Source organism: Neopelma chrysocephalum, unplaced genomic scaffold (assembly GCF_003984885.1).
Source record: "Neopelma chrysocephalum unplaced genomic scaffold, ASM398488v2 Primary Assembly neopelma1_188, whole genome shotgun sequence".
Lineage (NCBI taxonomy): Eukaryota > Metazoa > Chordata > Aves > Passeriformes > Pipridae > Neopelma > Neopelma chrysocephalum.
Window position 1 is genome coordinate 2,227,731 of NW_020897850.1, and position 13,492 is coordinate 2,241,222.

At 43.7% G+C, this 13,492-nt stretch overlaps 2 protein-coding genes across 2 annotated transcripts in view; one reads left to right on the plus strand and one right to left on the minus strand.

Moving 5' to 3' along the window:
* SMC1B (structural maintenance of chromosomes 1B) overlaps window positions 1-891 on the minus strand; it is a 21,959-nt gene extending 21,068 nt beyond the window's left edge. Inside the window, exon 1 of the mRNA XM_027702505.1 lies at window positions 739-891. Coding sequence (XP_027558306.1) covers window positions 739-847 — 109 coding nt within the window. The 5' untranslated portion in view covers window positions 848-891. The remainder of the gene's footprint in view (window positions 1-738) is intronic.
* Window positions 892-1,171: 280 nt separating this feature from the next.
* Window positions 1,172-9,448, plus strand: RIBC2 (RIB43A domain with coiled-coils 2). Its single transcript, XM_027702541.1, has 7 exons — window positions 1,172-1,363; window positions 2,898-2,979; window positions 3,917-4,258; window positions 4,881-4,999; window positions 5,413-5,637; window positions 6,385-6,551; window positions 7,485-9,448. The coding sequence occupies exons 1-7, from the start codon at window positions 1,247-1,249 to the stop codon at window positions 7,564-7,566; spliced, it is 1,134 nt and encodes a 377-aa protein (XP_027558342.1). The 5' UTR covers window positions 1,172-1,246; the 3' UTR covers window positions 7,567-9,448.
* Window positions 9,449-13,492: the final 4,044 nt, after the last annotated feature.

Below are 13,492 nucleotides of genomic sequence, written 5' to 3' on the forward strand. Positions count from 1 at the left end.
ATAGGATGATAAAGAACATTATAACAACGCTAAATATATTGGACTTACGTTCATGGTCTTACTTCAATCAGGTAAGTGAAGAAACTACAGGATCTAAAAACCTAAATCACAGACTAAACCATGAACAATCTGGACAAACCAAGATGAAAAGCAAAGCCCATCCACACAGCTCTGTCAGGACAACCCTCACCTCCTGTCACAGGTGAAATGGAGGATAAAATCCAGCTTGTTGAATGGAGCTTTCAGAAGAAGGGAATCATTTTTTAAGAAGTTGCAGGACTTGGGGATAACAATGTGGAGCCGCACTTACAAAGCCCAGCTCCCTTGGGCCAGACTACAAGGCAGGGGCCATATCCCAGAGCTTTTCCAGGGCAACCATGGCAAAACCCACACACAGCAGTGGAGGAGCAGGTTTCCTCTGCCACAGTTTACAACTCGGGAGTAGTGAAGTTAAAACCTTCTCTGCAAGCTGAGCTATCAGTGGGGTGGCCAAGACAAGGTGCGTTTGACACAAGGTGCGTCTGCAAACCAGGCCTTCTGCTCGGCCTGGAAAGCACGGACACAGCTCGACACTGAGCTTGTACCACCCCGCCCTTCCAGGAGGGGCCTGCACCCTGGGCCGAGGAGGGCCGGGCAGGAGCCGCCCGGGCTCCTCTGTCCTCCCGCAGGGGACACTTCGAGCAGCTCCCCGAGGCCGAGTGCCCGCACACTGCGAGCTCGGCCCCCTACACACGCTACCTGATCCATTGGGCCCGATGATGCAGTTGAACCTCATGAAGGGCCCGATCACCTGCTGCCCGCGCCACGACTTGAAATCCTGCACCACCAGCACCTTCAGGTAACCCATCCCCGGGGGCGCCCGGGCGGGAGCTCCCCCGCCTCAATACCCACTCTCGGCGGTTCGCCTGCGGGCACAGGGGAGACCCGATCGGCCTCTATCGCCCAACTTTATCCCCAGCGAGGCCGAGCGGCACCGCCTCGCCGGCCCAGCCCTCTCGGCCCAGCCCGGCCCAGCCCTCTCAGCCCCGCCCACCCAGCCCAGCCCCGCCCATTCCGGCCCCGCCCTCTCGGCCCCGCCCATTCCCGCCCTCCCGCCTCGTGCGTGGCGGCGCTGCCGTTGCCATGGCGACGGCCCGCGTCGTGTCCCGGCCGCGCCCCGCCCGTCCCGGCCTCTGCCGCTCGTCCGGCTCCCGCTCCAGCTCCCGCTCCAGATCCCGATCCAGCTCCCGAGCCGGCCCTGGGCGCCATGAGCGGGCTGGGGCAGCTGCGGGAGCAGCGGGAGGCGGCCGCCGTGCAGCGCCGGCGGGAGCAGGAGTTGCTGCGGCGGAGCCGCATCTTCAACGCGCGGCTCCGCACCATCGGGGTGAGAAGGCGGGCGGGGAGGCGGGGAGGGAGGCAGGGGTGGCGCCGTGGCCCCCCCGCCCCTCACAGGGGCTGGAAGTGGAGGCGATTCCCCCGGGCAGGGCAGGGAGGGAAGAGGCGGCGGTGCCGGTCTGGGCGGGCGGGGAGTTCTGTCCGTCCGTCCGTCCGTCCGTCCCCCCCAGTGCCTCCCCTTCTCCCCCTCGCGTGTGTGTGAAAGGGAACCACGCAGAAAGAGCCCACGTGCGTCTTTTGGAGGCGCTTTTAAAGTTGCCGGTGAAAGCGAGTTGATGCTTTAGGGCAGCGCCAAGAGTTGTTTTTGGCGGCTGTCCCGGAGTCACGGGAGGGTTGGGGTCGGAGGGGTTCGTGTCGAGGAGCGCTGTTGGCACAGCGGGCAGCCAGCTGTGTGACACGGGTCGGTGCACTCACCCACCTGTACTGCTGCCAGAAACTACTAATGAACCGGGATTGAATTTCTCCTAACAGAATTCCCTGTAGTTGTACTGAAAGCTTGGCTTCCCCGGGGGCACCTCGGAAGGAGTTGATGTTTAATTTAGTGACACGGTTGTTCTCGGACAATAGATTCCTTACGGTTTCCCCCTGGCTTACAGCCTCCCCCCTTGGCCTGATTGCTGTAGTCAGTTGTCCTTTACAGCACTAACCATGTGTATTTTCAGCCATGATGTGTCTCTGTCTTCATCTGAATAGATTTTAGTCAAAGACTATCAAAATAGTTGACCAGATTCTTGAAGAGTTGTCATTGGTTTTGAACAAATTTTTTGAAATACGTTAAGTGACTTGACAGTAAAAGAAAAAAAAGAGAAATCAAATCCACATTTCTGTCTAATAATTTGCCACCACCTGCCAGCAAATGTGGGGACTGGTTCTTTTACCTCCAGTGGAGGCAGCTGCTCCCATTGGATGCTGTGCCCTGTGTTATTCTTTGCTCAGGTCCCACTCCCCATGGATGTGGATGTTCTGTGCTGTAACTTTGGCTCATCACAGATCATACACCTGTAGGGCATTTTGGCAACCCTGTGAATCCCACTCTCTGATGAGACTGTGAGATAACATTCCCTGTTATCTTTTCAATGTAATTCTAGTGAACCCTCTGTATTTTTTTTGCATGTGAACTATTACAACTTCCTATCATCTTAACTGTCAAAATACTTACCTGCTTCATAAATGAAAGCAGAACAATATAAGTAAAATTGCCAGCTGTCATGGGGAAAACATATTCTGTGTAATGCAGCTGAAAATGTTTCTAGCTCGATGGGTCGTGTAAATGTGGTCTTTTCATCTGATCTGGTGCTAGAGCATATCTGCCATTATTAAAACAAGGCAAACAAGAATATTGCTGTTCCTAGGTTTTGTTTTAAGTTACCTACCTTGGTGATGTGTAATAGACACTCTGCTGGTAGTGGGTTTGTATCTGTCTCGTACAATTGTGAGTCGAAGTAGCTTTGACAATCCCTGGTTTTAATTATTCAAACACAGTATCTCTTAAAGAGCTGCTCTTTTTTTTTTCATTTTAATAGATTGATAAAGATGCATTGGATGTGCAGGTCAAGGAAAGGAAAATTCAAGAAGCAATTGAAAAAGCACGACATGAAAAATTTGGTATATTCATAAGTGCCGTGATATTTCTGTGAACAGTTAAATGTCACTATCTGCTTCCTGCTTTCTTTTTTCCTTTCATGTGTTCTCTAAACTCGGTCATCCAATTTATGTCCTATTTATGTTCATACATCTGCATTGGTACAATATGTATTTTCCTTAGTGTGTTAAGATTTATGTTGATGCCATTAAACTGGGATACATTGCCTAACAGGCTGGAATTTTCGGTGTTTTCTCTTAATACCTGTTGACAAACAGCATCATTTAGAGACCTGAGTATACAGGAGCATTTAAAAAACCCCCCAACTTAATTCCTTACCACTGTTCTTTTCAGAATAGTAGTGGCTCATCTGTTTTGATTGCTTTCTTGTAGAGTGAGCCCATGTCCTGCCTGGCCATTCTCCCATAGAATATATGGATTCTATGGAATCCTCTCTAGACCATTGTTGCTGGAAGCATGAGTCTGGTACAGTAGGGCTGTGAGAGTCAGAACATGCAGCCACACAGATATGTTAATGCCAGCCAATTATTTTAGTTCTATACTTAAAAAAAATATTGGAACCATGGAAGAGCTATCTATATTCCTTCAATTGGGACACTGATTTTTGTTTGCTTCTTAAAAAGCAACTCAGTGTATTTCAGTTGTATCTGTAAACTAAGAGTAAGTGGGAAGGATCAGTGTACAGTACATTTCATGTGTTCTCATGGGTATTCACCAAAGGAAACCTCATAGTTGTAGGAGTATTTATTATTGTATTTGTTTCGTATGCATATATTTCATTTTATCATGAGTAAAATAATTTATACCTAAAAAGATGAAAATATTTAATAAGTAAATATTACTAACATTACAGTGTTTGCTGAGTTGGCACTCACAGCTCAAATACTCTTTCCTAAGACCTGTAAGATTTGTGTCTTCATTGTGTTTGTTTTTGTCTAGCTAATGACATGAAGAGGAATGACAGGCTCATGTGTCTGCTGGAAGAACAACAGAAAAGGGAAGTCAAAGACATGAATAAGGCTCTCAAGGAGTTTCAGAAGAATCAGACACCAGAAACAAGGCGTGAGTTCGACCTGAATGATCCCCAGGCCCTCAAGAAGGACAGACCTGCCCGAGTTTCGGACACCGACCCTCGCTGTACCATCTCTGGCATGCAGAAGTTTGCAGGGGAAGACCTAAACTATGAGCAGAGGATGAAGTTCCAAAAGGAACAGCTAAGAGAGTGGTCTCTTCAGCAGCAGAAAGACTGGAAGACTGCATTAGCTGACCAAAAACTGGCAGGTAACAAAAAAGAGCATGAAGTTTTAATCTCCTTTTTCTGAAATCATGAGGTCTCCGATGAAAATCCAGTTTAACCTATTGTGTATTAACTTTTGGAAGTACTGCAGCAGTTTTGACTTTGCAGGAGAAACTAACAAATTAGTAGAAACTAGAATATTTAGTCTCCCTCTTAGGAAATCTATATTTAATAACATGTGATGATTGTAATATTACTTAGGTTCCATTTCTGGTTTACCCCTCAAATATGGTATGGGGGCATGCTGAAAACCCAGCTGTGTTTTGTATGCTTACTTCATCAGACTAAATTGCCCAGTCTGTGCTGCTCTGGAGCAGGCAAATTAATGCTAATGTTTGTTTCCTAGCTTGTCATGAAACACTGTTTTCTGCAGTACTTATGGTACTTTTTCATTTTAACACTTACTGTTAAGAAAAGATAGTGTAATAAACTGATTCGTGAGTCACCTGAAATCCCAGGATGGAAAGCTTGGATGGAAGGATGTGGAAATAGTTCTGTAACTCAGCCTGCTGTATCTGTAGCTGCCCCCTGTCCCTTCCCCTGGTTAACTCACATGGCACATCACATCCATCAATACTGACTCCGTTTCATTTTAACCTCCTTTAGATGATCTCTATGGCAAGTACAGGGTTGAGATCGACCGAAAGATTCTGGAGCTCCAGCGCCAAGAAGAAGAAAGCAGGCGTGCTGTCTGTACAGCCACCAAGGATTTCAACAGAGTCCAGGTGCAGTTACATTGCCTGGGGTGGTTGGTTTGCTGCTTAGAAAAAGCAGAGACAGAGAAGGAAAATAAGATGTGCAAAAGTACAGTGAGTGACGTTTTCACAGAGGTTTCTTAGCAGCTGGCTTCCAAGGTTGTTTCAGCAATTGTGAGATAGATTTTATTCCCTTTGCCAAATGGACAAAGAAACCAGGGATCTGGTTACCCTCTGCTGACATTGTCCCTCCTGGTTCTCACCTTGCTGACTAGTGGGTAGCAACAGCTCCCTGTCTCTGATCATAGTATTTGTATGTGATGCTTTTGATGGCTGTTTGCAGGTTGGAAAGAAATCTGTTATGATGTGTTAACTTTGCTTCATCCCTTAGTTCATATTTTCTCTTGGACAAAACATCGCTTCTCTCCTTCCACTTAATTTAGGCTGATGAACTAGCGTACAAAAAGGAGCTGGACAAGTCTCAAACGCTGAGAGACAACATGGATGAAATTACCTTCCTGCTTCGAGGAGACTTCCTTTCTGAGAACCCTGCCCAAGCCCTCAGTCCCTTGGGTGACCGTGTGCTCGTGGACCGCTGGAAGGGCATGAGCCCAGAGCAGCTGATGGCAATTCGCCACTACCAGAAGGAACAAGTGCAGGAGAACCTGGTATTTAAGCTCACACACATGTTCTGTTTCCCTGGCTGTGATACTGTTATAGACGAGGTTTGTAGGAGAAAAATGCCATTGTTTGCCCTGCACGTCCCATTGCCAGGCTGTGTTTTCCATTGATCTGCATTTTACCCAAACTTCAATCAGTCTGAGTGAACACAGTGTCTCTGAACAGCTGGGAGATGTCTCTGGAATAGAATTACAGTAGAAACGCTAAATATTGGTAATAGTTTCTGCTCTGAAGGTTTAATGGAAGCAGGAAGTCAAAATGAAGAGATCTGCCCTTCCTATGAAGTCAGGAGTGTCCAGGCCTAGGCATTGGGCAGTAGGAAGCTACTTGGCTCCCTCAGTACAGAGGCTGCATTCATGACAGCTGAGGAATAGTGTTTGATTTTATCTTTTAATCCCTACAACACCGTAGGCTTTACTGTGTCTGTGCTGTTATTAAAGCTGAAGATAGGATTGTCCTTTTCCTGGCTCTCCTATGACCCTGAAGTGAACCCACTCAGGTTGTTAAGCTGGCAGAAAAGGAGTACAACCAAGAAAAGGCAGTTTTTTGCAGGCCTGGTTTCTTGCTTCAGTCCCATGTGATGTCAGCCAAGAAGTGAGGCAGCATTAAAAACAGCTGGGTCTCCTCATGTGGTGGTGGTGGCTCAGCTCTTAACAAGAATTAAAAAGAGAGGCTTTACACGTGCAGCTTCATCTTTGGACAAGGAGAGAACGAAGCATTTTCCCCCCCTGCAGAGGATGAAGGAGCAGGAGCGGCAGCGGGACATGGAGTGGGACAGGCAGCGCGTGCAGGCGGCCAGGGCACAGATGCTGCTGGAGAGGGAGCAGCGCCGGCAGCTCCGCGAGCGGCGCCGGGACCTGGATTTCATGAACGCAGAGCTCTCCCAGGAGCAGAGGGCAAAGTAAGTACCCAGATAAAACCCTTTATCAGTATTAACACCACAGCTTGGCTTTCTTGCTTGTATTGTTTGTGGCTTTTTTAATGCGCTTGTCGCAAGCTCATACTCCTAAAAAAACAATTAATCTCAAGTGTGTTTTTCAGTATTATTTAATCAATCTTCAGAGAGTAGGTTTGGAGTGCTACTTACATGAATGAGTTAGGAGCTGGAATTCTAAAAATATTCCATTGACAGCAGACTGCTTATATAGAGTGTACTCACTGCTGAGAGTGAGTGCAGTTAGCCATGCAGAAAACTGTTTTATCAGGTGTAAACCAGTGCATGCTTCTTTAATTTATCATAGTTTTCTGAAACAGAAAAGGATGGGTATCAGTAGAACAGCCAGTTTCTGATAGCTCAGGATTAAGCTATCACAACACAAAGGGAGCATTTCCATTTTGTGTGAAGGAACTTGGTGATTCTTTAACTAACCACTGGATGTGTCTCCCTGGGCAGCTCTTGTGTCTGCTCTAGTGGCAAAGGAGGAAGGTAATAAGTGCAGGAGAAGAAAATCAAACCCAGGTGGTTTGGTCTTCTTCCAGTCCTTTTTTTTCCCCCTTTTTTTTTTTTGGCTTATACATTCATACATTTTGCAAATTAATTTCTAATACGTGATGCTTTCTTACCACGAAAGCAAAAATTTGGAATTGTTGTTGTTTTTTTTTTTTTTTTTACTGTGAGATTTTTGGAAGGTTATCTCAGGGTGAAAAAACCCAAGTTTGCTGTTTTGAGATGTGACGTACATTTCGGAGAAGTTCTAGTTATATTTTATTCCATTTCTAATGAGCATTTATGGGTGCTAATGCATTACGTCTTCTTTAGGTTTCTCAGGCTACTTCTGCAGAGTAATGAGAACACATTTACTAACTGCTTCTTTAAAAATATTGTTTATTTTAGGAACATCTACCTTAAAGAAGAAGCATATTCCAACGTCCCAACAGCCCAGTATTACGCACAGTTTAACACAACCACCCGGTGACATTCTGGATAAATCAGCCTGAATTACACAGAAGTATGTAGACATTAAAATTTCTAAGTGAGCAATCCCATGTTTTACTATTTTATCTGCTCCCTACCCTGTTCAAACACTGCACTCTAAAACTAAAGGACAGGCTGCCAGGCCACATAGGAAAACATAAATAATCTTTAAACGTGACTGTTGCTCTGTAAGTACTGATAGATTCAGTAGTAGGTTGTTTGACTCTTGTGTCTCAGGCTTAGCTGTAATATTTAAATTATTCATGCCTTTCTGGAAAGAAATGACAATTTAGAATACAATGCTGCCTTACTCAACTTGGCCAGAGGGGAATGCTGGCTGCCACAGATCACAGGGGGTGCACACTTAGCAGGTTCTAGGGAGGGAAGAAAGATGACCTGGGCAGGAAACTTTGGGTTGGTTTGGTTTGGGGTTTTTTTGGTTTAGATTTTCTTAAAGCAAAAAAACCAGCCAGACGCAAAGGTGGGCAAAGAGGAAGAAGTGGCCAAGTTGGTCAGAGGAGTTGCTTTTATTTTGTGAATAGTGGGAATAAGAAGATAAGATTTTGATAGGCATCAAGGTGATTATAGGCATGGCACTGAAAGGGAATGTGTGTTAGAGTTAGTGGGGAGAGTATGGGGGAAAGTGTTCCCACAGACACCCTCACTCAGTCAATGACACTGGAAAAATGGGCATGTGAGACACGGGAAGAAACTATGGAGAAGCAGTGTAAGAAACTAACTGCATAGGGGAAATGGATGGTGGGGATAACAAGGAGGTGAAATCCAGAGGGAAAGAGAGGACGTGGAGAGGACTGGAAAAACAGTTAGGAGGCTAACCCCGAGGGTTAGATCTGAAACAGAAGAAAGAATGAGAGCGACACGAGAGATTCAGCTGATAATCCAAGATCTGTGAGATCGTGAAACCTTCATAAAACAGAGAGCCCATTCTATTCTAGAGAATAGATCCCAAACTAATTGTGTGTAGCCTGGGTGCGTTTGGGACGTAAACCTGGGGTAAAAACATCCTGGTGATTTTGGCTTGGAGTCCACTGACTGTTCCTTGGCTCAGCAAGAGTGGTGACTTGGAATGAACTCCCTGGTGAAGACGCCTACACCAAGCTCAGGAGGAGAGGTTTGATGAAAACCAAGGCTGAGGTAAACTCAAGTGGGTTATTCTCATCTCTGAAAATAAGGAGGAATGCGTGGTTTGAGATATTATCAGGAGGATTTTAAGGTGTTTGAAGGAAGCATTTCTTGAAAGGGGACTGTTTGAACAGGTCTGTTTGCTCAGCTGAAATAGTGGCCCTGGGGGTTCAGGCTGATGGGATGTTATTACCTGGCTCAAAATGGTCATTAAACAGGAGGCTGGAAAAGAAAACCAAACAAGGAGAACATAAAAGTGCTTAAAGAAGTGTCTTGGGAGAGGATGATCCTGAGCAAAAAGATATGTCCCAGTTTTTGCACATTGATACAGTTGAACCAATTGCAGATAGATGGGAGCTTAAGTAGGGAAGCAGAATGGCCAACCTCAGAGGGCAGGGACATGTTGGAACAGACAGGCCATCAAATGGGGTGGGACCATAAACCAATGTGCTTTCTACAGCAGTTCTCATGTCACTGAAGTTGGGTTTGATCTGTGTTGAATATCTCATACTCTGACCATTTTTAACTGAACTTTTAGTTTCCTGACAGAAAAAAATTAATAAAGCAAGTGCTGAAAAGTTTGTGGACTTGTCTTTGTTTGTCCAGCTCGTGTGAGGAGATGCTTGCAGACTTTACATCAGCTCTGCAGTTTAACTAAATGATGCTGGACCTAGTCAGGTATCGTTTGAGCTTCCTTCAGGAAGGATTATGTGATTAAAGCCTTTCTATATTACCTCATTGCTTGCTTAAAAACACTTTATATGAAGTTGTAGAAGGATAAGTTTCTGAGTTACACTATGAATAAGCCTTTAGGTAGAAATTCAAACAAAACTGACAATTCAATAATTGGGTAGGATCAGGCATCACTGAATTTTTTAGAAAACTTTCAGCTTCATCAATCACATTTGCAAGAACAATCCCGCTCAATTCTACCTGTTGTTTCAAAATACAAAACCTGAAGCTTATTTTGGATCAGTAGTTTGGGAAAAGGTAAGTATTTAAAGTTTAAAAAAGAAGTTACTTGTGCTTGACCTGAGTCCAGTATTGTACTTTTTCTTGGGACTTTTTACTCTTATATTTTTCCATTCTAACTCTGGAGAAATGGTGTGACCCAAGGAAATTCTTAGTTAGTGTACAAGATTTTCATGGCAATCAGTGTTTTTGGTATGTTTGTAGTCATTTGCTTCTTGTTAATCTTTTTGTGAAAATGTTTTAAAGAGGTGAATACATGGTCCTCTTATTTTTAAAAGTTTTTTTAGACTTCTGTCACATCACCATTTAATTTTCCCTTTTTCTAGGCTTCATTTTTCCAGTTATTTGTCATTAAAAGCTGTCACAGGTTTCTCAGTCCTTGGTACCAATTTCTGTACTTCTAAAAATTTCACCATGTAACCTTTATGAGATGAGGGGTCAGAAGATTGTGTCATAATGATATTTTCTGGTTTATTCCATATTTTCCAAAGTGTATATGTATATTTCTTTATAACCCTAACAGTGCTTTTCGTGGTCATTGTTTAGCACTGAGGGGCATTTTCTTAGAACTCTATATTGTAACTCGACATCTTTTCTTCAGCTTTGTCAACTAGTTCAGGGCCCCCAAAATATATATCAAATTAGGGTTTGGGGTTTTTTGGTTGGTTGGTTGGTTGGTTTTTTGTTTGTTTTGTTTTGTGGGTTTTTTTGTTTGTGGTTTTACCGGTTAATTAAAAGTTTAAAGAATAAAAATTTAAATAAAGTTTGACCCTTCGCTATATTTTTTTTATCTGTTACCTGGTTAAAGTAAGCCTGTGTGTTGAAATAATCAGAATTAAGCCTATTGTATTACTGAATTTTATATTTGGTTGGGTAGGTGACATTTTATTTGTGTCATCACAGGTCACTAAATTCTATACAAACCATATAGGTTCCAAAATTGGGAAAAAAAAAAAAGTGAATGGGCAAAAAACAGTTTCTGAATGAATAAACTACATTTTACTAATATTTCCTGCGTTTTCTGCTGCAAGGGCAAAGTTAAGTTTTATTTGCAGCTACTAGTGAAATGTTCTTAATATTTTCTTTCTATGTAATGTTACTGTAGTAATGCTAAGAAACAAATGAAAGCACTTAATGAAGGAAGCCAGGGCAGTCCTGGTTTTCCTGCTGGAATTGTGTTGCTCTTTATTTGCTTCACATACACCTCCACATTTATTTCCTGAGGATCCTGTGTTTGTTCCCAGCCCTGTAATGCAAAACAACTGTACTTCACATTCTCAAAGCACAGAAATGTTCCGTGTGAATTATGGGGAAGTGTCCTGTGAGGTCTGTTCCAGTGAATTCTGCATGTGATTTCTGTCATTCCTTGTTGCAGTTATTAATGGAGTGAAGTGCATTTCAGGTGCCAGCACCTGGGACCAGGGAAAATTGGATCTCTAGCAGACATCCTACCCAATTAAAGGCTGAGGATAGAGTATGAGGAGTACTTCAGGTGATCATTTAATCAGGATAGATACTGCTTTTTGGAAGCAGAGTTTTATCTAAATAGGAACTTTTTAAAGGTTCGCTCTTCTTAGCTAACTTCATTGAATAGATTATTAAACAGATATACATACCTGAGTCCATTTTTGCATGAATCTTTGAATACTTGAGCATGCTTGGTGCTGGTTTAAATCCTTTCCCCAATATGCTGTCCTTTTCTGGATTGCTTAGAGCTGGAAATGAGGGCACTGCAGTCACACTGGTCCTGGCTGGTGGTGCTCTAGCCCAGAAGGGCAATGCTGCTGAACAGAATGACAGTGAACTCTCACCCTGAGAAATCCTATTCCTGTGGCTTCTTAGCAGCAATCTCTCACAGAGGGAACCACAAAAATCCTGCCCACAGAAAATAAACAGCAGCCTCTAGATGTCAGAGGAGAAATTGCACAATTGCAGCTCCGGCAGCAAAACCCACTCACGCCAAGCTCCAAAAACCAATAGGTCCTTCTTTCTACCCTCACTAAACAGGGATAAGGGCTCTTTCTTTTTTAATAATAATACATGGTCTAATCTAATGATGCCATTTTGCAGTGATACAAAGGAGTGGAAATATTCCAGATCCAGATCCATCACTGTGGTACCACCTTGAACAAAACACTGCTCCACTGTGTGCTCTGGCTTTCTCAACAGAATATGTTGCACTGCTGGCTCAAGTACATTGAAAAAGGAAGAGTACTGCAAATGTTTATGACACAGCATGTAAAAATGAAAGTTTATTTAGCTCTGAGCTTTATTAAATTTTCCATGGCCTTTCTCCATCAATACAGTTTAAGAGCTTGTTCGTGCTGCTTCCTTGTTTGAAAATGCTAGGGAGGAGGTGAGGACTGAAAAATAGTGCATGTACAGGAAAAACTGGCAAAAAGAAACAGCCAGCTACATAGTGATGTGATCGTTTTTAAAGGCAAGATATTTCATTGGTAACATTAAAAGATTAGTTGCTGTTTTAATGCTGTCACCGGCAGTTAAGTGATGAGATTTAAACACAGATGTCATGAAAATTGGTTAAAAGACTTGAAATCAATGGCACTGCTCTGGAATGAGGATGAGTGAAGAAATTAATGAAAAGATAGATGGGAAAACAATACAACTGGTGAGCAGTTTAATACTGTAATATATGGGAAAACTCAGTCCAAAGGAACTGTGCAGACACATAATAACTGGAGTTTGCTGAGCAGCAAATGAGTAAAATAATCAGTCTGCAGCAAACTTTTTAGCTGGAAAATGCCATTTGTCTTATCCCACGCACAAGGATCCACTGCCATTCCCTGGATCCAGGCTCCTGCTGGGATAACAGTCAGTCTGGAGCAGTGACAATTTTGAGTTCAGAATTCTTGGGAGGTTCAGGTCTCCTTGTATGTGTAGTTACCCGAGTCCAGCTCAGAAATCCGAGTACGAAGTCTGGACTAGGATAGCTGGAATTACAGTGGATGGATTTTTAGCCTCCCACTGTACCTGTGAGGCTGTAATGTGTGAGGATGGGTGCATGTACATACACAGAACTGAAAGGGCAGTTTTCAAAGACATCTGTTCAGTTCCTGCTGGCTTCAATAAAAGAAGGAGGATAAAATCCAGGTTTTTTGGAAGGGTGGCCAGCACCAGAGTTCATTCTGACAGAGATCATAAGCTTATTTCTACAAAGAAAGTGTTTTCCCCTGAAAGCTGAAATGACTGAAGAATGAGAGATTCTGCCAAGGCCAGCCAAGTGTTATCCAGCTGGTGTGGAGCTGGGAAATAGCTTATTGCTCTGATGAACTGCACTAAGGCATGGCCTAAAGGCTCTTGGATTTTCTCTTTTGGAGACCTTAGTGGGATGTGTAACAATTCCTACAAAACTGAGGGCACGAGTCACGTGTGGCACGAACAGGGGAGCTCTGGTGGTGTGTTAACACAGGGCACTGGAGGGACTTGGTCCTGTTACAGTCTGGGTCATTTTGTGAGACATTGAACAGAAAAATTCGAGTTTCTTCCTGCATGATTATATTCAAAACATAGGTTGTGTAGAGATGGAAGAGTCACAGGCCACCAGATGGGCATGTACTTCAAGGTACGTTCCAGGTTGAACTAAATTAAGCACAAAAAGTGAGTGGTATAGAAAAAAAGAGGATCTCACAGCAATGTTCTCCTGACTAGCAATTTGCTTACCTCTCTTCCTTATAAAACTCAAATTTTTAATTGCATACCTTGAGAAAGAAAGGGATTTTGCATCCTCACTGAAGACAAAAGCCCTTGCTGTCTGGAATACAGCATCAGTTTTAAATTTAGCCTGTATATAA